Source organism: Arachis hypogaea, chromosome 18, assembly GCF_003086295.3.
Source record: "Arachis hypogaea cultivar Tifrunner chromosome 18, arahy.Tifrunner.gnm2.J5K5, whole genome shotgun sequence".
NCBI classification, from domain to species: Eukaryota; Viridiplantae; Streptophyta; class Magnoliopsida; order Fabales; family Fabaceae; genus Arachis; species Arachis hypogaea.
In genome coordinates, this window is record NC_092053.1 from 36,857,460 (window position 1) to 36,880,600 (window position 23,141).

The 23,141-nt window shown below is 41.0% G+C and overlaps 1 protein-coding gene and 1 non-coding gene across 2 annotated transcripts; one reads left to right on the top strand and one right to left on the bottom strand.

Annotated features, from left to right (window-relative positions):
* The first annotated feature begins 252 nt into the window (after positions 1-252).
* LOC112774124 (small nucleolar RNA R71) lies at positions 253-360 on the top strand. Its single transcript, XR_003188627.1, has one exon. It is a non-coding gene; the product is annotated as a small nucleolar RNA R71 (small nucleolar RNA).
* Positions 361-18,943: 18,583 nt separating this feature from the next.
* On the bottom strand, positions 18,944-19,424 carry LOC140181356 (uncharacterized). The gene is made up of 2 exons (XM_072224899.1): positions 19,326-19,424; positions 18,944-19,237 (listed from the first exon to the last, which is right to left on the bottom strand). The coding sequence occupies exons 1-2, from the start codon at positions 19,422-19,424 to the stop codon at positions 18,944-18,946; spliced, it is 393 nt and encodes a 130-aa protein (XP_072081000.1).
* Between the last annotated feature and the right edge of the window lie 3,717 nt (positions 19,425-23,141).

Consider the following 23,141-nt stretch of genomic DNA (forward strand, 5'->3'; position numbering starts at 1 on the left):
TATTTTATTCTGAGCCAATATGGCATTCAGAGTATCAATTTCAAGAACTCCCTTCTTCATAGGCGTCCCATTACTCACAGGATTCCTCTCAGAAGTGTACATGAACTGGTTATTAGCAACCATGTCAATGAGTTCTTGAGCTTCTGCAGGCATTTTCTTTAGGTTAATGGATCCACCTGCAGAAGTATCCAATGACATCTTTGATAGCTCAGATAAACCATCATAGAATATATCCAGGATGGTCCATTCTGAAAGCATGTCAGAAGGACACTTTTTGGTTAGCTGTTTGTATCTTTCCCAAGCTTCATAGAGGGATTCACCATCTTTTTGTTTGAAGGTTTGAACATCCACTCTAAGCTTGCTCAGCTTTTGAGGAGGAAAGAACTTGGCTAAGAAAGCCGTGACCAGCTTATCCCAAAAGTTCAGGCTGTCTTTAGGTTGAGAGTCCAACCATATTCTAGCTCTGTCTCTTACAGCAAAAGGGAAAAGCATGAGCCTGTAGACTTCAGGATCTACTCTATTAGTCTTAACAGTATCACATATCTGCAAGAATTCAGTTAAGAACTGAAAAGGATCTTCAGATGGAAGTCCATGAAACTTGCAGTTCTGCTGCATTAGAGAAACTAATTGAGGTTTCAGCTCAAAATTGTTTGCTCCAATGGCAGGAATGGTGATGCTTCTTCCATGTAAATTGGAATTAGGTGCAGTAAAGTCACCAAGCATCCTCCTTGCATTATTATTATTTTCGGCTGCCATCTCCTCTTCCTGTTCGAAAATTTCTGAAAGGTTATCTCTGGATTGTTGTAATTTAGCTTCTCTTAGTTTCCTCTTCAGAGTCCTTTCAGGTTCTGGATCTGCTTCAACAAGAATATTCTTGTCCTTACTCCTGCTCATATGACAAAGAAGAGGGCACAAAAATAATAATAATAATAATAATAGGGATCCTTTATACCACAGTATAGAGGTCCTTATGTGAGTGGAAGAAAGGAGGGGGACAAAGAATGTAATGTAAAGAAAGAAACACAAGGGTGAGGAGAGCAGAGATGTGAGATGAGGAGATATTAGTAGATGAATAAATAATTAGAAGGAGATGAGGGAGAAAGAGGATTTTCGAAAATAATTTTTGAAAAAGAGTTAGTGATTTTCAAAAATAGTTTTTGAAAAAGGTTAGTAATTTTCAAAAATTAAAATAAAAAAATTAAAATAATTAGTTAATTAAAAAGAAATTTTTTTGAAAAAGGGGGAGATATTTTCGAAAAATAGAGAGAGAGAGTTAGTTAGGTGGTTTTGAAAAAGATAAGAAACAAACAAAAAGTTAGTTAGTTAGTTGAAACAAATTTTGAAAATCAATTTTGAAAAGATAAGAAGTTAGGAAGTTAGAAAAGATATTTTGAAATCAAATTTTTGAAAAAGGTAAGATAAGAAGATACTTTTGAAAAGATATGATAGAAATTAGTTTTTGAAAAAGATTTGATTTTGAAAATCACAATTAATGACTTGATTCACAAGAAATCACAAGATATGATTCTAGAACTTAAAGTTTGAATATTTCTTAACAAGTAAGTAACAAACTTGAAATTTTTGAATCAAAACATTAATTGATGATGTTATTTTCGAAAATTTGATATAAAAATAGGAAAAAGATTTTTGAAAAATATTTTTGAAATTTTCAAAAATAACTAAAAAAATTGAAAAAAAAGATTTGATTTTTGAAAAAGATTTTGAAAAAGATAAGATTTTTAAATTGAAAAAGTCAAATCTAATTTTCGAAATTTTAAGAGAGAAAAAGGGAAAGATATTTTTTTGATTTTTGAATTTTTATGATGAGAGAGAAAAACAAGAAAAATGATGTAATGCATGAAAGTTATGAATCAAAACAATGAATGCATGCGAGAATGCTATGAATGTCAAGATGAACACCAAGAACACTATGAAGATCATGATGAACATCAAGAACACATTTTTGAAAAATTTTTAATGCAAAGAAAACATGCAAGACACCAAACTTAGAAATCTTTGATGCTTAGACTCTATGGATGCAAGAATGCATATGAAAAACAAGAAAAGACACAAAACATGCAAATGCAAAGATCAAACAAGAAGACTTACCAAGAACAACTTGAAGATCATGAAGAACATTATGAATGCATGAATTTTTCAAAAAAATGCAAGATGCACATGCAATTGACACCAAACTTATAACATGACTCAAGACTCAAACAAGAACACAAAATATTTTTTTATTTTTATGATTTTCTAATTTTTTTGTATTTTTTTTCGAAAATTATTTGAAAAAACAAAAATAAGGATTCCAAAATTTTTAATATGAATTCCAGGAATCTTATGCTCTAAAGCTCCAATCAAAGGGTCAGGGATGGCTTAATAGCCAGCCAAGCTTTAGTATGTAACTCAGACATGACACGTCTAACATGCCCTACAATCATGGCTTTACAGCCAGCCATGATTTATGAAACACTAGATCTCATTCTTAAAAATTCTGAAAAAAAATATATTTTTGAAAATATTTTTATTTTAAAATTTTTTCGAAAAGGAAGGAGAAATTTTGAAAGATTTTTGAAAAATTTTTGAAAACAAAACAAAAAGAAAATTACCTAATCTGAGCAACAGGATGAACCGTTAGTTGTCCAAACTCAAACAATCCCCGGCAGCGGCGCCAAAAACTTGGTGCGCAGAAATTGTGATTACACTTTGATTATGTAAAATTCATCGCTCTTTCTTTCCCTGGTAATGGCGCCAAAAACATGATGCCAATACCATGGTTCACAACTTCACACAACTAACCAGCAAGTGCACTGGGTCGTCCAAGTAATACCTTACGTGAGTAAGGGTCGAATCCCACGGAGATTGTTGGTATGATGCAAGCTATGGTCACCTTGTAAATCTCAGTCAGGCGGATATAAAATAGTAATGGGGTTTTCGAAAATAATTAATAAAACAGGGATAGAAATACTTATGTAAATCATTGGTGAGAATTTCAGATAAGCGCATAGAGATGCTTTCGTTCCTCTGAACCTCTGCTTTCCTGCTGTCTTCATCCAATCAGTCTTACTCCTTTCCATGGCTGGCTTTATGTGATGCATCACCATTGTCAATGGCTACTTTCGGTCTTCTCTCGGGAAAATGATCCAAATGCCCTGTCACGGCACGGCTAATCATCTGGAGGCATCACCCTTGTCAATGGTTACATCCTATCCTCTCAGTGAAAATGGTCAACGCACCCTATCACGGCACGGCTATTCATCTGTCGGTTCTCGATCATGCTGGAATAGGATTTACTATCCTTTTGCGTCTGTCACTACGCCCAGCAATCGCGAGTTTGAAGCTCATCACAGTCATTCAATCATTGAATCCTACTCGGAATACCACAGACAAGGTTTAGACTTTCCGGATTCTCTTGAATGCCGCCATCATTCTAGCTTACACCACGAAGATCCCAATATCTCGGACTCGGTCCCCTATATTAGTAATCTAAGAGATACTCGTTCAATAGAAGGTAGAACGGAAGTGGTTGTCAGGCACGCGTTCATAGGGAATGATGATGATTGTCACATTCATCATATTCAGGTTGAAGTGTGAATGAATATCTTAGAAGCGAAATAAGATGAATTGAATAGAAAAACAGTAGTACTTTGCATTAATCTTTGAGGAACAGCAGAGCTCCACACCTTAATCTATGGAGTGTAGAAACTCTACCGTTGAAAATACATAAGTGATAATGGAGTTCATTGGTCTCGGCCCCAGAGGGAAACCGGAGTAACCAAGACTACTCTGATCCGAAGATAAAACTCAGGATCTCTAATACAATAGTAAAAGGTCCTATTTATAATAAACTAGCTACTAGGATTTACAGAGGTAAGTACTTGATGCATAAATCCACTTCCGGGGCCCACTTGGTGTGTGCTTGGGCTGAGCTTGAAGTCTACACGTGGAGAGGTCATTCTTGGAGTTGAACGCCAGTTTTTGTACCAGTTTGGGCGTTGAACTCCACTTTGCAACTTGTTTCTGGCGCTGGACGCCAGAATTGGCCAGAGAGCTGGTGTTGAACGCCAGTTTTCGTCGTCTAAACTTGGGCAAAGTATGGACTATTATACATTTCTGGAAAGCCCTGGATGTCTACTTTCCAACGCAATTGGAAGCGCGCCATTTCGAGTTCTGTAGCTCCAGAAAATCTACTTTGAGTGTAGGGAGGTCAGAATCCAACAGCATCAGCAGTCCTTCTTCAACCTCTGAATCTGATTTTTGCTCAAGTCCCTCAATTTCAGCCAGAAAATACCTGAAATCACAGAAAAACACACAAACTCATAGTAAAGTCCAGAAATGTAAATTTAACATAAAAACTAATGAAAACATCCCTAAAAGTAACTAGATCCTACTAAAAACATACTAAAAACAATGTCAAAAAGCGTATAAATTATCCGCTCATCAGTACCCCAAAGGAAAACTGGCGTTCAACGCCAGAAACATGCTGCAGACTGCCATTGAACGCCCAAAACAAGCATGGAAATGGCGTTTAATGCCAGAAACATGCTGCAATCTGGCGTTAAATGCCAGGATTGCCTACAGAGGGCGTTTACACGCCTAATTGGAGCAGGGATGATTAAAGTCCTTGGCCCCACTGGATCTGTGGACCCCACAGGATTCTCTCAGGATCTGTGGACCTCACAGGATCCCCACTTACCTTTCTTTTCTCCTCTTCACATCTTTGCATATCACTTTTTCCCAAATACCCCTCACCAATCAACTCAATCACTCTTTCCCATCACCTCTTTACCACTCACATCCATCCTCTCTTCCCCAAAAACCCCACCTACCTTTAAATTCAAAATAATTTCCCTCCCAAACCCAACCCTAAATGGCCGAACCCTAACCCCTCCCCACTCCTATATAAACCCCTCATTCCCTCTTCATTTTCACACAACACAACCCTCTCTTCACCCCTTGGCCGAAACCAACTCTCTCTCCATCTCCTCCATTCCTCTTCTTCTTCTACTTCTTTCTCTCTTCTTTTGCTCGGGGACGAGCAAATATTTTAAGTTTGGTGTGGTAAAAAGTATTGCTTTTTATTTTTCCATAACCATTCATGGCACCAAAGGCAAGAGAAACCTCTAGAAAGAGGAAAGAGAAGGTAATTGCTTCCACCTCTGAGTCATAGGAGATGGAGAGATTCATCTCTAAGGTCCATCAAGACCACTTCTATGAAGTTGTGGCCAAGAAGAAAGTGATCCCTGAGGTTCCTTTCAAACTCAAAAAGAATGAGTATCCGGAGATCCGACTTGAGATCCAAAGAAGAGGTTGGGAAGTCCTCACCAACCCCATTCAACAAGTCGGGATTTTAATGGTTCAAGAGTTCTATGCAAACGCATGGGTCACTAGAAACCATGATCAAAGTGTGAACCCGAACCCAAAGAATTGGCTCACCATGGTTCGGGGGAAATACTTAGATTTCAGTCCGGAAAATGTAAGGTTGGCATTCAACCTACCAATGATGGAAGAAAACGCACACCCCTACACTAGAAGAGTCAACTTTGATCAAAGGTTGGACCAAGTCCTCATGGACATATGTGTGGAAGGAGCTCAATGGAAAATTGACTCAAAAGGTAAGCCGGTTCAACTAAGAAGGCTTGACCTCAAACCAGTAGCTAGAGGATGGTTGGAGTTCATTCAACGCTCAATCATTCCTACTAGCAACCGGTCTGAAGTTACTATAGACCGGGCCATCATGATCCATAGCATCATGATTGGGGAGGAAGTGGAAGTTCATGAGATTATACCTCAAGAACTCTACAAGGTGGCTGACAAGTCATCCAACTTGGCAAGATTAGCCTTTCTTCACCTCATTTGCCACCTCTGCAATTCGGCTGGGATTGACATAGAGGGAGACATCCTTATTGAAGAGGACAAGCCCATCACTAAGAAAAGGATGGAGAAAACAAGAGAGCATGAACCTCAACATGAGCATGAGGAAATTCCTCACCATGAAATCCCTGAGATGCCTCAAGGGATGCACTTTCCTCCACAAAACTATTGGGAACAAATCAACACTTCCCTAGGTGAATTAAGTTCCAACATGGGACAATTAAGGGTAGAACATCAAGAGCACTCCATCATCCTCCATGAAATTAGAGAAGATCAAAGAGCTATGAGGGAGGAGCAAGAAAGACAAGGAAGAGACATAGAGGAGCTCAAAAGCACCATTGGTTTTTCAAGAAGAGGAAGACGCTACCCTCACTAAGGTGGACTCATTCCTTAATCTCCTTGTTTATTTATTTTCCTATTTTTCGATTTTTATGCTTTATGTTTGTTTATGTTTTTGTCTTCACGATCACTAGTATTTAAGTGTCTATGCCTTAAAGTTATGAATGTCCTATGAATCCATCACCTCTCTTGAATGAAAAAATGTTTTAATTACAAAAGAACAAGAAGTACATGGTTTCGAATTCATCCTTAAAACTAGTTTAATTATTTTGATGTAGTGACAATACTTTTTATTTTCTGAATGAATGCTTGAACAGTGCATATGTCTTTTGAAGTTGTTGTTTAAGAAGGTTAAATATGTTGGCTCTTGAAAGAATGATGATAAGGAGAAATGTTATTTGATAATCTGAAAAATCATAAAATTGATTCTTGAAGCAAGAAAAAGCAGTGAATATAGAAAGCTTGCGAAAAAAAAAAAAGAGAAGAGAGAAAAATGGCGAAAAAAATAATAGAAAGAAAAAGAAAAAGTAAGCAGAAAAAGCCAAAAGCTGTTAAAACCAAAAGGCAAGAGCAAAAAGCCAATAACCCTTAAAACCAAAAGGCAAGGGTAAATAAAAAGGATCCCAAGGCTTTGAGCATCAGTGGATAGGAGGGCCTAAAGGAATAAAATCCTGGCCTAAGCGGCTAAACAAGCTGTCCCTAACCATGTGCTTGTGGCGTGAAGGTGTCAAGTAAAAACTTGAGACTGAGCGGTTAAAGTCAAGGTCCAAAGTAAAAGAAGAGTGTGCTTAAGAACCCTGGACACCTCTAATTTGGGACTTTAGCAAAGCTGAATCACAATCTGAAAAGGTTCACCCAATTATGTGTCTGTGGCATTTATGTATCCGGTGGTAATACTGGAAAATAAAGTGCTTAGGGCCACGACCAAGACTCATAAAGTAGTTGTGTTCAAGAATCAACATACTGAACTAGGAGAGTCAATAACACTATCTGAACTCTAAGTTCCTATAGATGCCAATCATTCTGAACTTCAATGGATAAAGTGAGATGCCAAAACTATTCAAGAGGCAAAAAGCTACAAGTCCCGCTCATCTGATTGGAGCTATGTTTCATTGATATTTTGGAATTTATAGTATATTCTCTTCTTTTTATCCTATTTGATTTTCAGTTGCTTGGGGACAAGCAACAATTTAAGTTTTGTGTTGTGATCAGCGGATAATTTATACGCTTTTTGGCATTGTTTTTAGTATGTTTTCAGTATAATTTAGTTAGTTTTTAGTATATTTTTTATTAGTTTTTAATTAAAAATCACTTCTCTGGACTTTACTATGAGTTTGTGTATTTTTCTGTGATTTCAGGTATTTTCTGGCTGAAATTGAGGGACCTGAGCAAAAATCGGATTCAGAGGTTGAAGAAGGACTGCAGATGCTGTTGGATTCTGACCTCCCTGCACTCAAAGTGGATTTTCTGGAGCTACAGAACTCCAAATGGCGCATTTCCAATTGCTTTGAAAAGTAGACATCCAGGGCTTTCCAGCAATATCTAATAGTCCATATTTTGAATAAGGATTGACGACGTAAACTGGCGTTCAATGCCAATTCCATGCTGCATTCTGGAGTCAAACGCCAGAAACAAGTTGCAAAGTGGAGTTCAACGCCAGAAACACGTTACAAATTGGCGTTCAACTCCAAGAATGACCTCTCCATGTAAAAACTTCAAGCTCAGCCCAAGCACACACCAAGTGGGCCCCGGAAGTGGATTTCTACATCATTTACTCAATTCTGTAAACCCTAGTAACTAGTTTAGTATAAATAGGACTTTTTACTATTGTATTAGACATCTTGGGACGTTTAGTTCTTAGATCATGGGGGCTGGCCATTTGGCCATACCTGAACCTTTCACTTATGTATTTTTCAACGGTAGAGTTTCTACACACCATAGATTAAGGTGTGGAGCTCTGCTGTCCCTCAAAGTTTAACGCAAAGTACTACTGTTTTTCTATTCAATTCAACTTATTCCGCTTCTAAGATATTCATTCGCACTTCAATATGATGGATGTGATGATCGTGACAGTCATCATCATTCTCAACTTATGAATGCGTGCCTAACAACCACTTCCGTTCTACCTTAGATCGAATGGATATCTCTTGGATATCTAATACAGGGGACCATGTCCGAGATATTAGTGTCTTCGTGGTATAAGTTAGAACCCATGGATGGCCATTCCTGAGATCCGAAAAGTATAAACCTTGTCTGTGGTATTCTGAGTAGGATCTGGGAAGGGATGGCTGTGACGAGCTTCAAACTCGCGAGTGTTGGGCGTAGTGACAGACGCAAAAGGATAGTAAATCCTATTCCAGTATGATCGAGAACCGACAGATGATTAGCCATGCAGTGACAGCACATTGGACCATTTTCACAGGAGGATGGGATGTAGCCATTGACAACGGTGATGCCCTACATAAAGCTTGCCATGGAAAGGAGTAGGATTGATTGGATGAAGACAGCAGGAAAGCAGAGATCAGAGGAACGAAAGCATCTCTATACGCTTATCTGAAATTCTCAACAATGAATCACATAAGCACCACTATCCTATTTTATACTTTATTTATTTTCATCCACTATAATTTCTTAATACAATTTAATCCGCCTGACTGAGATTTACAAGGTGACCATAGCTTGCTTCAAGCCGACAATCTCCGTGGGATCGACCCTTACTCACGTAAGGTTTATTATTTGGACGACCCAGTGCACTTGCTGGTTAGTTGTACAAAGTTGTGAAATAGATATAAGATCATGAACGTGCATATTGAGTTTTTAGCGCCGTTACCAAGGAATTGAATGATCACGATTTCGCACACCAAACTCTTTGGAATCAGTACTGGGTGGCAGCATCAACCAGGCGACGCGTGCGCGTCAATCACACTCACGTGTGGGTAGGTGAAAATTGACGGGTGACGCATATGCGTCGATTACGCATACGCGTGGGGTTGGCTATGCACCTAGCACCCTACCAGCACGGTCCTGGCACAACTCTCTGTCCAGGCCGCGCTGTCACGCTGTTCCAGCATGGTTTGGGCACGAACCAAATTTGGGCGTTGACGCGTACGTGTCGGTCACGCGCACGCGTGACAGCCTCTCTTTTTTTTTTTTAAATTAATAGGCTACCAAAGTAATGTCAAACCTTAATTAACAAGCGAAATCATAATGTAAACTAAATAAACCTAACTAAAAATAAAAATTTAACTTATTACCGATATAAATAAAAGAGGAAAGATGGAAGAATTTACCATGGTGGGGTGTCTCCCACCTAGCACTTTTAGTTAAAGTCCTTAAGTTGGACATTTAGTGAGCTCCTTGTCATGGTGGCTTGTATTTGAACTCATCTTGAAACTTCCACCAATGCTTGGAGTTCGAATGAGCTCTAACATTTCCAAATGAATTCATCAAGTCTTGATGAAGTTCTTCACAAGCTTTGAGCTCCCAAAGTTGATCCTCTTGTATGCCGGGATCCCAAATCTTGTTTCTACACCCGTCCTTAAGTGGATCATCATTGTTCCAACTGGGTGGCAGGCCATCCGAATTCTCAATGAAGTACCAAACTCTTCTCTTAGATCTAACCAATTGATCACTAGTCCAACCCTTGCATCTAGCTTTTGAAATCTCAACCTTAATCTCCAACCACTAAATATTCTTCTCTTATGCTTCATTCCACAAATTTTCCTAAGTTGACCTTCCATTTCAAGAATACCATACTTAAGTGGGACAATAAAGTTGAGAGAGATAAGTTTGACCCACTCAATTAAAGGAGTAGATGGCAACTTAGTTAGAGAAGTCTCTAACGATCTTGACAAGGCATATTTAACTCCCGTCCAACCTTGCCGAAGGACTTCCACCTTTCGAAAAGATTCTTCACTTTCAAGCTCTTCCTCACTGGATTCATCCAAATCATAAATATGAGGTTGAGAGGAATCTACCTCAATGTTGCTTTCAATTTCATCGGGAGAAGGTTCTTTAAACTCAAGGGGTTCACTTGTGGATGCAAATTCATTGCTAGGATGGCTTGATTCATGATTATCATCACCAAGGGAACTTGCCTCTTGATCTGTCCCGTCCAATTCTTCATAGGAAATATTCCTTTGAGGTTGTGCACTACCCTCCTCAATATCAAATTCAAACTTCTTGGAGGAATACTCTACAACTCTAGATTCCTATGAAGGTTCAGCATCTCCTAAGTCTTCGACTACTTCTTCCTCTTCAACAATTTTGGCTTCTTCCAATTGTTCTAATACAAAGCCACATTCCTCACTTTCCACTGGAGTTTCTAGTCTCTCCTTCATGCTACACTCTTCTATTGATTCTCCACATGCGGCCATGGGGTACTTTGAGTATCGAAGCGCAGGGAAGCTAAATTATCTACTACCTCGGTCAAGGTAGCTATGAATTCTAGTGTTGTCATTTGCATCCCTCTTTGCCTTTGAATAAGAATACCAAGGGTGTCATCCATTGGAGAGTGGAGTGGATATGAGGGTTCATTGCTTGGGAGGAAGGGTTCATGATAGGAAGGTGGTTCATCTTGACAAGTATGTGGCAGTTCAACACTTTCCATCTTTTCCACTTGTTGCAAACACACTCCAGTCCCTTGTTCTCAAGTTGAGATTTGTTAGCCATGAGAGCTTCGTGTGTTTTTCGGCTTTTCTCTCGCTCCATTTGATGGATGGTTGCTTGAATTCGATCCATTGCTTCCTTAAAATGATCCCAGAGCTCTTGTTCCGCTTGGCTAACATAATTAGGATCATATTGCTCTTGGATTGATGGATATGGACATTCCCCTATGGAGGGTTATGGTGGAAAGAAAAATTCATCTTGTGGTTGAAAATTTGCATACCTTGGAGGTGGTGTATATTGAGGTGGTAGTTCTTGGGAGTAATTGAGTTAGAATTGGGGTAGCTCTATGTATGGTTCATATGGCGGTTGGTGTGGTGGGTAAGGATTAGGATCATATGAAGGTGTTTGGTGGTAGGGGCCTTGTGAGTATGGTGGTTCAAAAGTATATTGAGGAGGATGTTCATAGGCATATTGTGGTGGTTGTTGATAGTCACAAGGAGGTCCACCATAGCCATTAGATGGGTATGCATCAAAGGGTGGTTGTTGCTCATAGTGCCTCGGAGGAGGTTGTTGCCAAGATGGTTGTCCATAAGCTTGAGGCTCCTCCCACCTTTGATTATTCCATCCTGCATGTTCTCATTGTAGCTTCTGTTTCCTACAACATAATTTGAACCAACTCATAACTAAAGGGGTGAGAATTCATAGTAACAAGACAAAATAAAAACAAAAACTAACAAGAAATAATGAAAATAACTCTTAAAACTAGAAACAACTAACAAAGAAATAAAAATGCAAACATATTCACACTATTCACAATAACCAATAATAAGGCACATATTTGTAATTCCCTGACAACAGCGCCAAAAATTTGACGGAGCAAAAATGTCGGTAAAGATTTTCACAAAAATATCGCGTTGCAAGTATAGTTCTAAACCAACAATTAAACCTCAATCATTGTTTAAATTGTTTGTCACAAATAAAAACCCAATAAAATTAACCGAAGTATTCAAACCTCGGGTCGTCTCTCAAGGAATTGCAGGGAAGTATGTTTATTATTGGTTATGAGATTGTATCTTTTTGGGTTTTGAGTTTAATAAGCAAGGAATGTAAATAACAAGAAAATAAAATAACAACTAAGAAAAGTCCTAGCAAAGGTTGAGAATCAGAATTCCTATCCTCATTATCACTGTCAATTGTGATGGTAATTGCAAATTGTTCTCACATAATTAACTAGCAAATCAACTTGAGTTCATAAGTCCTAATCAAAGACTAGAGTTAGTGAAGCTCAAGCCAACTAGCAACTTTCAATCACCAACTAACAAGAGACTTTGACAATTCAAGAGTCTCCAAATTACTCAATCTAAGCTAAGAATGCAAAAATCTAATTCAAAATCCAACCAAGCATTTTATCAAACACTTGGTAGGCACAAAATAAAAGCATGGTAAAATTGCAACAATAATAAAGTCTAACCACTACCAATTGAAAAAAAAATTAACAATGACAACTGAAGCAAGCAATAGCAACATAAACATATAAATTGCATTAACAAAGATCCAAAGTGTCAAGAGTACATAAACATAAGGATAGCAAAGTGAAGGAAATAACAAGTAGAATTGAAGAACAAAGGTGCTAGAACAAAAAATTGTAAGGAATTGTAAATAAAAAACAGAAATTAAATATAAATCTAAGAAGAAATTAGAGTAGAAACCCTAAAATCTAGAGAGAGAGGAGAGAGACTCTCTCTCTAAAATTCTACATCTAAAATCTAAAATTATGTGAATGAAAGTTAGTCCCCCTTCCAGCTCCACTCTGCAACCTCTAATCTGTATTTTCGGACCTGAAATTGGGTCAAAAGCAGCCCAAAAATTGCCCACAGTGTTTTCTGTAATTGTAGCACGTGGCACTCTGTCACGCGTACGCGTCAGCCACGCGTACACGTTGCTTGAACTTGGCACTGACCATGTGTAGGCATCAGCCACGCATGTGCGTCGTATGTCTGCTACACCAGTCGCGCGTACGCATCGGCCACGCGTGTGCGTCGCTACCAAGTTCTGAAATCCTTAACTTCTTGTGTTCCTTCCACTTTTGGATGCTTCCTTTCCATCCTCTAAGCCATTCTAGACCTATAAACCCTGAAAACACTTAATAAACATACCACGGCATCGAATGGTAATAAGAGAGAATTAAAATTAGCAAATTTAAGGCCAAAGGAGCATGTTTTCAATCATAGCCCAAAATTAGAAAGAAAAATATAAAAAATACGAATTATATGAATAAGTGTATGAATAATTGATAAAATTCACTCAATTCAATACAAAATAAACCGTAAAATAGTGATTTATCAAGTTCTCATCGTGATGGAGAGAAATTTTAACATCGGGAATTTCATCGACGCCCAACTCTAGTCGGGTACCGAGGATTTTTTCCATGGTGGGGATCTCGCCGCTCAGGCCATGTGGGTGTATCGTACCCTGCTCCGGGCTGCCGCAATAGTGAGAAAGGTAAAACCCGTCTTGGCTTACGCCCGAACTCTGGACGGAAAACTCCAAGCGGCTGTGAAGTCTATGGATAAGTTACAGGAGGAGGTGGAATTGGTGAAGACCCAGCTGGCTACTTCTAAGGAGAAAGTGAAGACCTCCGATGAGACGGTTGCTCGACTCACTGAGCAGGAGCTTACTTTAGAGAGTCAGCTCAATGCTGCTCAGGGTCGGGTAAAAGAATTGGAGAAGGAACGTGACGACGTCGTCTCGTTGGCAAACGCTGCTATGGCCAAGGTTGCTGGTTTGAAGAAAAAGAATAAGAAAACCGTAAAGCATGCCCAGAACGCTCTCGGGGGCACCGAAGAAGCGATTAAAGCCCAGGTGAAATTGTTGGTTTTGGATTTCGACGTCTCTGCTGTTGGTGCTTTCAAGACCATCAAGGATGACAAGATTGTCGACCTCCCGAGGAAGTGACGTGTATTCACTTGTACTTTTTTGGGCCGTTTTGGCTTTGTATGTTTTGAACATCTTGGTAGTTTGTGTACACTGTTTACCGTTTTGCTTATTAAACGATTAACTTTAAATCCAGCTTGTGGCTATTATTAACCGCTTAAATTGTATGGCCTTTACTTTAATAGCCGTTAAATAGTATTCGTAACCTTATTGGCTCCCAGGGTAATCTGTCCCGAGGTGCCGTTATGTCAACAATTTAATGAGCAGCAAAGTAAAACAACAGCAAGTCAGAAATAAGAAAGAAATGATAAAAATTTAGACAAAGCGTAATTAGAGCATGCTAAGTGACAATCCAAACAAATATGGGACAAGTAAATAGGTGAATCGAAAATGGGAGTTACTAGATTGGTGACCCGGCTGGTCGTCGGGTCTGCTTTAGGCTTCTAAGAGTGGAACCTCTTTAAGTTTACCGCATTCCATGTCCTGAGCACCCCTCTTCCGTCTAGTCGTTCCAGCTTGTAAGCTCTGTTACCGACCACCTCTTTCACCCTGTACAGGCCTTCCCAATTAGCTACCATTTTCCTTTCTCCACGGGTCGGTAGGCCCAGGTCGTTGCGTCGCAGAACCAAGTCGTTTGGTTCAAAACTCCTCTTTAGCACTTCGGCATTGTACCATAGGGCTATTCTCTGTTTCAACACCGTCTCTGACAAGTGAGCCATCTCCCTGGTCTCGTCGACCAGATCCTTCTCCACAACTTCCTCGACTCCACCAAGGAGTAACCGTGGGCTCGGTTCCCCCACCTCTGATAACAAGTCATCATATGCTAGCTTTGCAAGCATTTTTCACTTGTTTCATTAGGTTTTATGCACTTTCTTGCATTGTAAGTAAGTGGTTTAGAGTGGAATTACATGGTTTTATTGAATCAATCAACCACCCTTTAATTGATACTAATTCATGAGGTTTAAGCTAAATTTAATTGGTTTTTGAATGATTTATAAACCTTGTGAATTTGGTGATACTTTGATTGGTTGTTTTGATTACTTGTAGGTGAAAAAAAAAAGAAAACAAGAAAGCATGGCTTAGGAAGCGTAGCCAAACAAAGAAAGTGTGGCACATCATGGAGGAAGAGCCATAGAGCTCTTACCAAGAGCTTAAGGCTCTCCAAAGGAGCGCTATTCAAGGCCAAGGAAGCAAAGCAAGGAAAGCTCAGCTCTCCTTGTGAACCGAGCGCTATAAATTAGCAAAGGAAGCAAAGCAAACTCACAAAGCTCGGTTCATGCCAAGAGCTTTATCGAGGGTTGGCATAAAATAATTGTAAGAAAAAGTTTGCTAAGTGAAAGCCACAAGTTTCGAACCCAAGGGAAGCAAGAAGCGCTCCTTGCAAGGAAAATAAGCCAAAATTGGCCAAAATGCTCCTAGCAAGTCTCGAACACGAAGGCTCCACTAACAAAGCAAGCAAGTTGTGCTCTTGGCACCAACCGAGCGCTACCCTGATGCTGTCCAAGGCTTGGCATGCGAAATATTTCAAGGGACCAAGCACCAAAGCTCAGCTCTCCCCATGAACCGAGCCTTGCCCTGGGAGCAACACATGGGCTGAAAATTCCATTAAAAATCCAATTTAATTCAATTCTTCACCAAATTAAAAAGCCCACTCAAAATTCTAAAATCCAAAAATAGGAAGTGTATAAATAGAAGTTAGTTTGAGTTAGAGAAGAACTTTTCACTTCTACTTTTTGCTTACCTTTTTGCTTACTTTTGAATTTTCAATTTTATTTTCTAGCTTTGGAGGTTTAGGAATTGAGGAGAGAATTGAATTCTCTTCTTCTTGTTCTTGCCTCTATTCTCTTCATCTTTGTTTTGGATCTTGGGTGGAGAATTGAAGAAATTATGTCTCAATATCACCTTGAGATCTCTTTCTGTTTAGTTTTCTGCATAATTCAAGGAATTGTGGTTTTGGATCTAAGTTCTCTTACTGTTTTCATCTTTACTTCTTCTACAATTTGTTCTTTTACTTCTTTGCAATTGTTCTCTGTTGGATCAAGGAAGGATTTGAGATCTAGACTTATTTTCTAGTCTCCTCCACCCCTGAGATCTTCAACTTCCCTTTAGCTATTGCAATTAAGATACATTTTGCTTTCTGTTTAGTTTCTCAAGTAATTCTTCTTTTCTTGTTTAGATCTGTTGCATTCTAATTCATCCTTTATTTCTTTGTTTAATGCCATTTTACTTTCTCTTGTTTAATTTCTACAAGCCCAACTCCCAAATCCTTTTATGATTCAAGAAATATACGTTTCTTGCACTTTAAGTTTAAGCTATTTACGTTTCTTACAATCTAAGTTTCTGCAATTTACATTACTTGCACTTTAAGATTCAACTCTTTTAATTCTTCTGCACTTTAAATTCTTGTCGATTATCCCTCTCCCTTTAAATTTCATGCAATTTAGCTTCTGTTGGATACAAATCACTCAAATCAACTCTTGATTCGCTTGACTAAATCAACCACCTAACTAAAATTGCTCAATCCTTCAATCCCTGTGGGATCGACCTCACTCATGTGAGTTATTATTACTTGATGCGACCCGGTCCACTTGCCGGTGAGTTTAGTGTTGGATCATTTTTCACACATCAAATTTTTGGCGCCGTTGCCGGGGATTGATTAGATTGATAATGATTAAGTAAGGTGGTGGTCTAGATTCAGCACTTTTTCTTTTTCTTTTTACTAAGCATACTAACTGTTTGAATTTTTGCTTAAGCTAACACTAACTTCACTCTAGCAATAGAGTGTTTAATTTTGGTTCCTGGTTCTGTGTTTATGTCAGGAGGAAGAAGCGATGAATCCACACCTTTTGATCCTGAAACACTTTGGAGGTTGAGAAGAGAACCAAGAAATGGAGGAAAATCCAACAAATCCACAAGTGGGAGTGGCCAACGACAATGGTCAGCCCTAAAGGAGAGTATTGGCTTCATATACATTTGCTAATCCAAGGCATTGTGGGAGTAGCATCCTTACCCCAAATTTCGATGCAAATAACTTTGAATTGAAGCCCCAACTTATCACATTGGTGCAAAACAATTGCTGCTATGGAGGAAGTCCAATAGAAGATCTAAACCAGCATCTATCTACCTTCTTGAGGATTTGTGATATAGTGAAATCCAATGGTGTGCATCCAGAAACATACAAATTGCTGCTATTCCCATTCTCATTGAGGGACAAAGCTGCTCAATGGCTTGAAAATTTTCCAAAAGGAAGCATCACTAGCTGGGAGGATCTAGTGAATAAATTTTTGGCCAAATTCTACCCTCCTCGGAGGATCATCAGGCTCAAAACTGAGGTGCAAATCTTCACACAAATGGATGCTGAATCTCTCTATGAGGCATGGGAGAGGTACAAGGCCCTGATTAGAAAATGTTCCCCTGAGATGTTTAATGAATGGGACATCCATCAAAACTTCTATGAAGGTTTGACTATGAAGGCTCAAGAAGCATTAGATCATTCAGCAGGAGGCTCCTTAAAATTGATGAAGACAGCAGAGGAAGCCCAAAGCCTCATAGAGATGGTGGCAAACAATCAATACTTCTTTGCTCATCAAAGACAACGCCAACCAGACCAGAGAAGGGGTGTGCTAGAGCTTGAAGGTGTTGACACTCTCTTGGCACAAAACAAACAGATGCACCAACAACTTCAGCAACAAATAGAAATGATGGCCAAGAAAATTGATGAACTGCAAATTTTTGCAGTAAATACACAAGGCCAATCTCAAACCTCACATGGGTGGAATCAATCTGAAGAAAGTTTTGGGACATTCAATTATGAGCAACAAAGCCCTGAGCAGGTGCAATACAGGAATAACACTTCAAGTTCATTTCAACACAATTTTCATGGTGATGCACACAAGGCACCCTGGAAAACTCAGTCTAATTCAAGGTGGGGTGAGCATCAGAATCAAGGACAAAGGGACTTCAACTCTGGCAGCCTCAGCAACACAAACAACCATAACCATTCATCCAATAATACTAACCAATTCAAAAACTCACAAAACACATATCACCAACCCCATAACAACTCACATAACCACCAGAATAACTTGTCCAGATCCACATTCCACCCACAAAATACCCTCGCAAATGGTTCAAACAATTTCCAGCAACAACCATCTCACTTTACACAACCACTAAAGTTGCTTGATCCATCAATCCCTGTGGGATCGACCTCACTCTAAGTGAGTTTTACTACTTGATGCGACTCGGTACACTTGCCGGTGAGTTTAGGTGTTGGAATCCATTTCCAACACATCAACCTCCATGGGAATTACTGCATCGACCCCATAGGTAAGTCAAAAAGGAGTCTCCCTGATGGAGGATTGTGGTGTTGTTCTGTAGGACCACAAGACTGATGCGAGTTCGTCTGCCCATGCTCCCTTCTTCTGGTCAAGACGTTTCCAAAGCCCTTAGAGGATGACTTTGTTTATGGCTTCAACTTGGCTGTTGGTCTGTGGGTGCTCTACCGATGAGAACTTCTACCTTACCCCTAGGCCAGTGAGGAACTCACCGAACTTCTTATCGGAAAACTGTGTTCGGTTGTCTGATATCACGACCTCCGAAATTCCAAATCTGGAGATTACTTGCCTCCACATAAATTTTTGATAATTTACCGATGATATGATAGCCAGCAGCTCCGCCTCAACCCACTTAATGTAGTAGTCAATGGCCATGATTAGGTACTTAACCTGCCCAGGGCCTACCGAGAAGGGTCCCAAAAGGTCCACTCCCCACTGGCTGAAAGGTTAGAAGGTTATTAGCAAACTCAACTCCGCTGCCAGGGTCCTATAGAAGTTGGCATTTTCTTGACACTTCTTGCATCTTTTCACGAATTCTTGGGAGTCTGACATCAACGAGGGACAATTGTAACCAGCCCTAACGAGCTTCAAAGCCAGGGCCTTTCTGCGAATATGGTGGCCGCAACATCCTTCATGGATCTCGCTCAAGACATAGTCCATCTGATCAGGTCGCAGGCACTTTAGCACGGGCTGGTTCAATCATCTTTTGAATAATTGGCCCTATACTATCACGTAATTGGCCACTTCCCTCTTTATCACCTTCGCAGCCTTCTCATCCTCAGGGAGCTTACCGTCTTCCAAGAAGATAATGATCGGGTCGATCCATGAGAGGACCTGAGCTGCTTGGGTTACCCACATTGGATCATGGATCGGTTTCCCGCCCCCAGCTTCGTGCTTGCCAGCTTTGACAAGAGGTCGGCTCGCGTGTTCTTTTCTCTTGGAACATGCTGCACCACGACCTCATCGAATTTTTTACTCAAATCTTTGACCCTTTCCAAGTATTTCTGTAGCAAAGAATCTCTGGCTTGGTAGGTCCCATTGATCTGCAAGGTGATGACTTGAGAGTCGCTGTTCACCTCCACTTTGGTCGCCCTGACTTCTTTCGACAAGAGGAGACCTCCTATGAGAGCCTCGTATTCTGCCTAGTTATTAGAAATCGGGAAATCAAACTTGATGGATTGCTCGTATATCAATCCAGTCAAGCTTTCGAGGATTATACCTCCCACCCACCCCAAATGTTTGGTTGGAAGCTCCGTCGACATGGACTTTCCACCGTGTATCCAGGTTTTCGCGAGGGTCCCCCATTACTTCCACTAGGAAATCGGCCATTGCCTAGGTTTTAATCGCATGTCTGGGTTCATATTATAGATCGTACTGAGACAGCTCGACTGCCCAGGTCATCATCTGTCCCGCTAGATCGGGTTTTTGTAGGACTTGACGAATGGCTTGGTCAGTCCTGACGACGATCCGATGCCCTTGGAAGTACTACCTCAACCTTCAAGATGAGATCAGGAGTGTATAAGCTAGCTTTTCCAATTTGCTGTACCTTAGCTCCGCACCTTGTAGTGCTTTGCTAATAAAGTAGACCGGCTGTTGGATCTTTCCTTCTTCACGGACAAGGACGACCGCCAAAGCTTCTTCACAGGCTGGGGTCCATTTGAAGGCTATCCCTTTCCTCATGAGGTTGAAGGAGGGAAGAGCTCTGGCCGCCGATGCACTGGGGAAATGAGATAGAGCTACAAGCCTTCTGGCTAATCTCTGCACGTCCTTAATGCACCCTGGGCTCGTCATTCGTAGAACAGCTTCACACTTGTCGAGGTTCGCCTGGACCTCCATCTGGGTTATCATGAAACCTAGGAACTTCCTGGCTTCCATGGCAAAATCGCATTTGAGGGGGGTTGAGTCTCATGTTGTGTCTGCAAGAGACGTGAACACGACCTCGAGGTCGCCGACCAAGTTTTCCGGTCAGCTAGTCTTTACCAAAATATCGTCCATGTACACCTTTACCGACTTCCCAATTAGATCACTGAAGACCTCGTTCATCAACCTCGGGTAAGTCGCCCTTGTGTTCTTTAGTCCAAACGGTATTACCCTGTAACAATAAGTGCCTCCCGGCATTATGAACGCCATTTTTTCCTCATCGGGTCAGTGCATCGGTATCTGGTTGTACCCTGAGTACGCATCCATGAAGTTTAATAAACGATATCCTGCCGCCGCATCTACCAAGGTATCGATGTTGGGAAGGGGGAAGGAATCATTGGGACACGCTTTGTTGAGGTCCGAGTAATTGACTCATATCCTCCACTTTCTGTTTGCCTTTTTGACGAGTACTACATTCGGCAGCCACGTCGAGTATTCAAGTTCCCTGATGAACCCTGCTTCTAACAGGCTGGCGCTTTGTTTGGCCACCTTGTTAGCTCTCTCTTTTGGACATCTTCCTCCGCTTCTGAGCAAAGGGCTTGGATCGAGCTTTATTGTAAGCCGATGGGACATGAAATCGGGATCCACTCCAGGCATGTTGGCTGGCATCCAGGAGAACAAGTTGCCATTTGCCCTTATGGCCTTAATGAGAGGATCTTTCAGATTATGGGGGAGGTTCCTATTCACAAAGGTGAATTTGTCCTCCGTATTACCGACCCTGAATTTCTCCAGATCTCCCTCGAGCTCGGGCCTCGGTTTGTCATCAATCCTAGCGTCCAAATCGGCCAGGAAGACCCCAGATGCTTCTTTTGATTTCTTCCTTAGGGAGAGGCTGGCGTTGTTGCACGCAACCGCCATTTCTAAGTCCCCCTAAGGGATCCCACCGATCCATCGTCAGCAATAAATTTCATAACCAGAAGCTTAGTACATATCACACCAGAAAATTCATTAATTATTTTCCTCCCCAGGATGACATTTTAGGCCATGGAGTCCCTTAGTACGACGAACTTCGAGGGAGACTACCCCTTGCGATGAGTTTTTAGGTCTCACTTCTGAGGATCTCTTTCCCTCCCTTCCTCTGATGCAAACCGGGAGGGAGACTACCGCGTCGGGCTTTATGAAGTTGTCCCCTAGGCTGACCACTCCATGTTGATGAGTTTTTAGGTCGATTTCTTGGAGCCCAGGGTGTCGAAAACATTTTTGAACACGATGTTAGAGTCGGCACCAGTGTCAACGAGGATTCATTTGGCCAAGCCTGTTCCGACTCTTTCCGTTATCACCATGGAGGGGTTCTCTGGGATGTCATAGAACCACTAGTCCTCTGGCTCAAACAATATCCTTGGAGCTTCCCTGCACGGGGTCCTACGACTGTTTGATGATACGGCCAAAATCTTAGTGTCCTTCTTTGTTGTGGGCTTCGACCTTGGGGTGCGTCTCTTTCGACTACGACATTAACGACAGTCAGGCCGTGGTCGTTGTCCTCATTTTGTTCTTGTCTCGGCCTCACGACTCGGCTCTCGTCCTCTTCAGAACGCTTGCGCTCTCTCCTCCTAGGTTCTCTTATAAATTGTGAGAACTCTGTCAGCTTGCTTTCACAAATGGCTTGTTCCAAAGTGTCCATTAAGTTGAAACAATCCTGGGTTTTGTGGCCAAAGCCTTTGTGGTAGCCACAGTACAGGCTCCTGTTCCCACATGTTCCCACCTGTTCTGTCCTTTAGTTGCCGTAGTTTTGACAAGATGCCTTTGTCGGCTATCTGCTGGTAGACCTCGACGATCGGGGCTGTAAGAGGAGTGTAGTTTGTGAACTTCCCAACCTGAGGGAAAGGTTTGAAAGGTTTGGGTGGCCCTCCGTCTTTGGAGGATTCTTTTGGTCTCTCGCCGTGTCTGGGTTAACGAGGAGGAGGGTTGGCCAGCTAACGTTTGCTGGCCGCTACAACCTGGCTAACTTCCTCGTCATTAATATACTCTCTGGCCACGTTCTGGATTTCTTGCATCGTCCAAATGGGCTTAGTAGTGAGGTGCTTTCAAAATCTTCATTTAACAGACCGTTCGTCAAGCATAGACTGGCCACCGAGTCGGTCTGGCTGACTATTTCTAGACATTCGTCATTGAATCTGTCGAGAAACTTCCTGGTAAGCTCCTTGGCTCTTTGGGTGACCCTTAGGAGGTTGATAGGATGTTTGGCTTTGGCAATGCGCATGGTGAACTGCGCTAAAAAGCTGTGAGCTATGTCTGAGAAGGTCATAATGGAACCCTGTTGGAGTACATTGAACAACCAGATTGTCGGCCCTGCCAGGGTCACGGGGAATGCACGACACCTCACCGCGTCGTCAACACTCTCGTGGTTCATTTTGGCCTCAAAGTCCGTCAGGTGCTCCTAAGGGTCTTGGGTTCTGTGGTATCTCATGTCCGTTGGTGGTGCACGAAATTGTGATTCACATTTTTCACAACTCCGGTGCAACTAACCAACAAGTGCACTGGGTCATCCAAGTAATACCTTGCGTGAGTAAGGGTCGATCCCACGGAGATTGTCGGCTTGAAGCAAGCTATAGTCATCCTTGTAAATCTCAGTCAGGCGGATTCAAATGGTTATGAGTATTGATAATTAAAATATAAATAAAACATAAAATAAAATAAAGTTACTTATGTAATTCATTGGTGGGAATTTCAGATAAGCGTCTGGAGATGCTTTGTTACTTCTGAATATCTGCTTTTCTATTGCCTTCTTCCAACCATGCATGCTCCCTTCCATGGCAAGCTGTAGGATCCTCTCAGTGAAAATGGTCCTCTACGGTTTCTGCATGGCTAATCAACTGTCGAATTTCTCGTCTCGGATGAAAAATACTAGGTACAGCTACCGCATGGCTAATCATCTGTCGGTTCCCGCTAGCATCAAAATAGGATCCATTGATCCTTTTGCACACTGTTACTTGCACCCAACATTCGCAGGTTTGAAGCTCTTTACAGTCATCCTTTCCCAGATCCTACTCGGAATACCACAGACAAGGTTTAGACTTTTTGGATCCCAGGGATGCTGCCAATGGTTCTAGTCTATACCACGAAGATACTAATCTCACAGAGTTGGTCCGTATATTAGATATCCAAGAGAATATACTCTGGCTGTTG

Bases quoted from the DNA above. Each gene is read 5' to 3' on its own strand.
- LOC140181356 (XM_072224899.1), bottom strand. From the start codon at position 19,424: ATGGCCGATTTCCTAGTGGAAGTAATGGGGGACCCTCGCGAAAACCTG. The intron at 19,238-19,325 runs GTGGGTGGGAGG...TCTAATAACTAG, and splicing joins CTTCCAACCAAACATTTGGG to GCAGAATACGAGGCTCTCAT.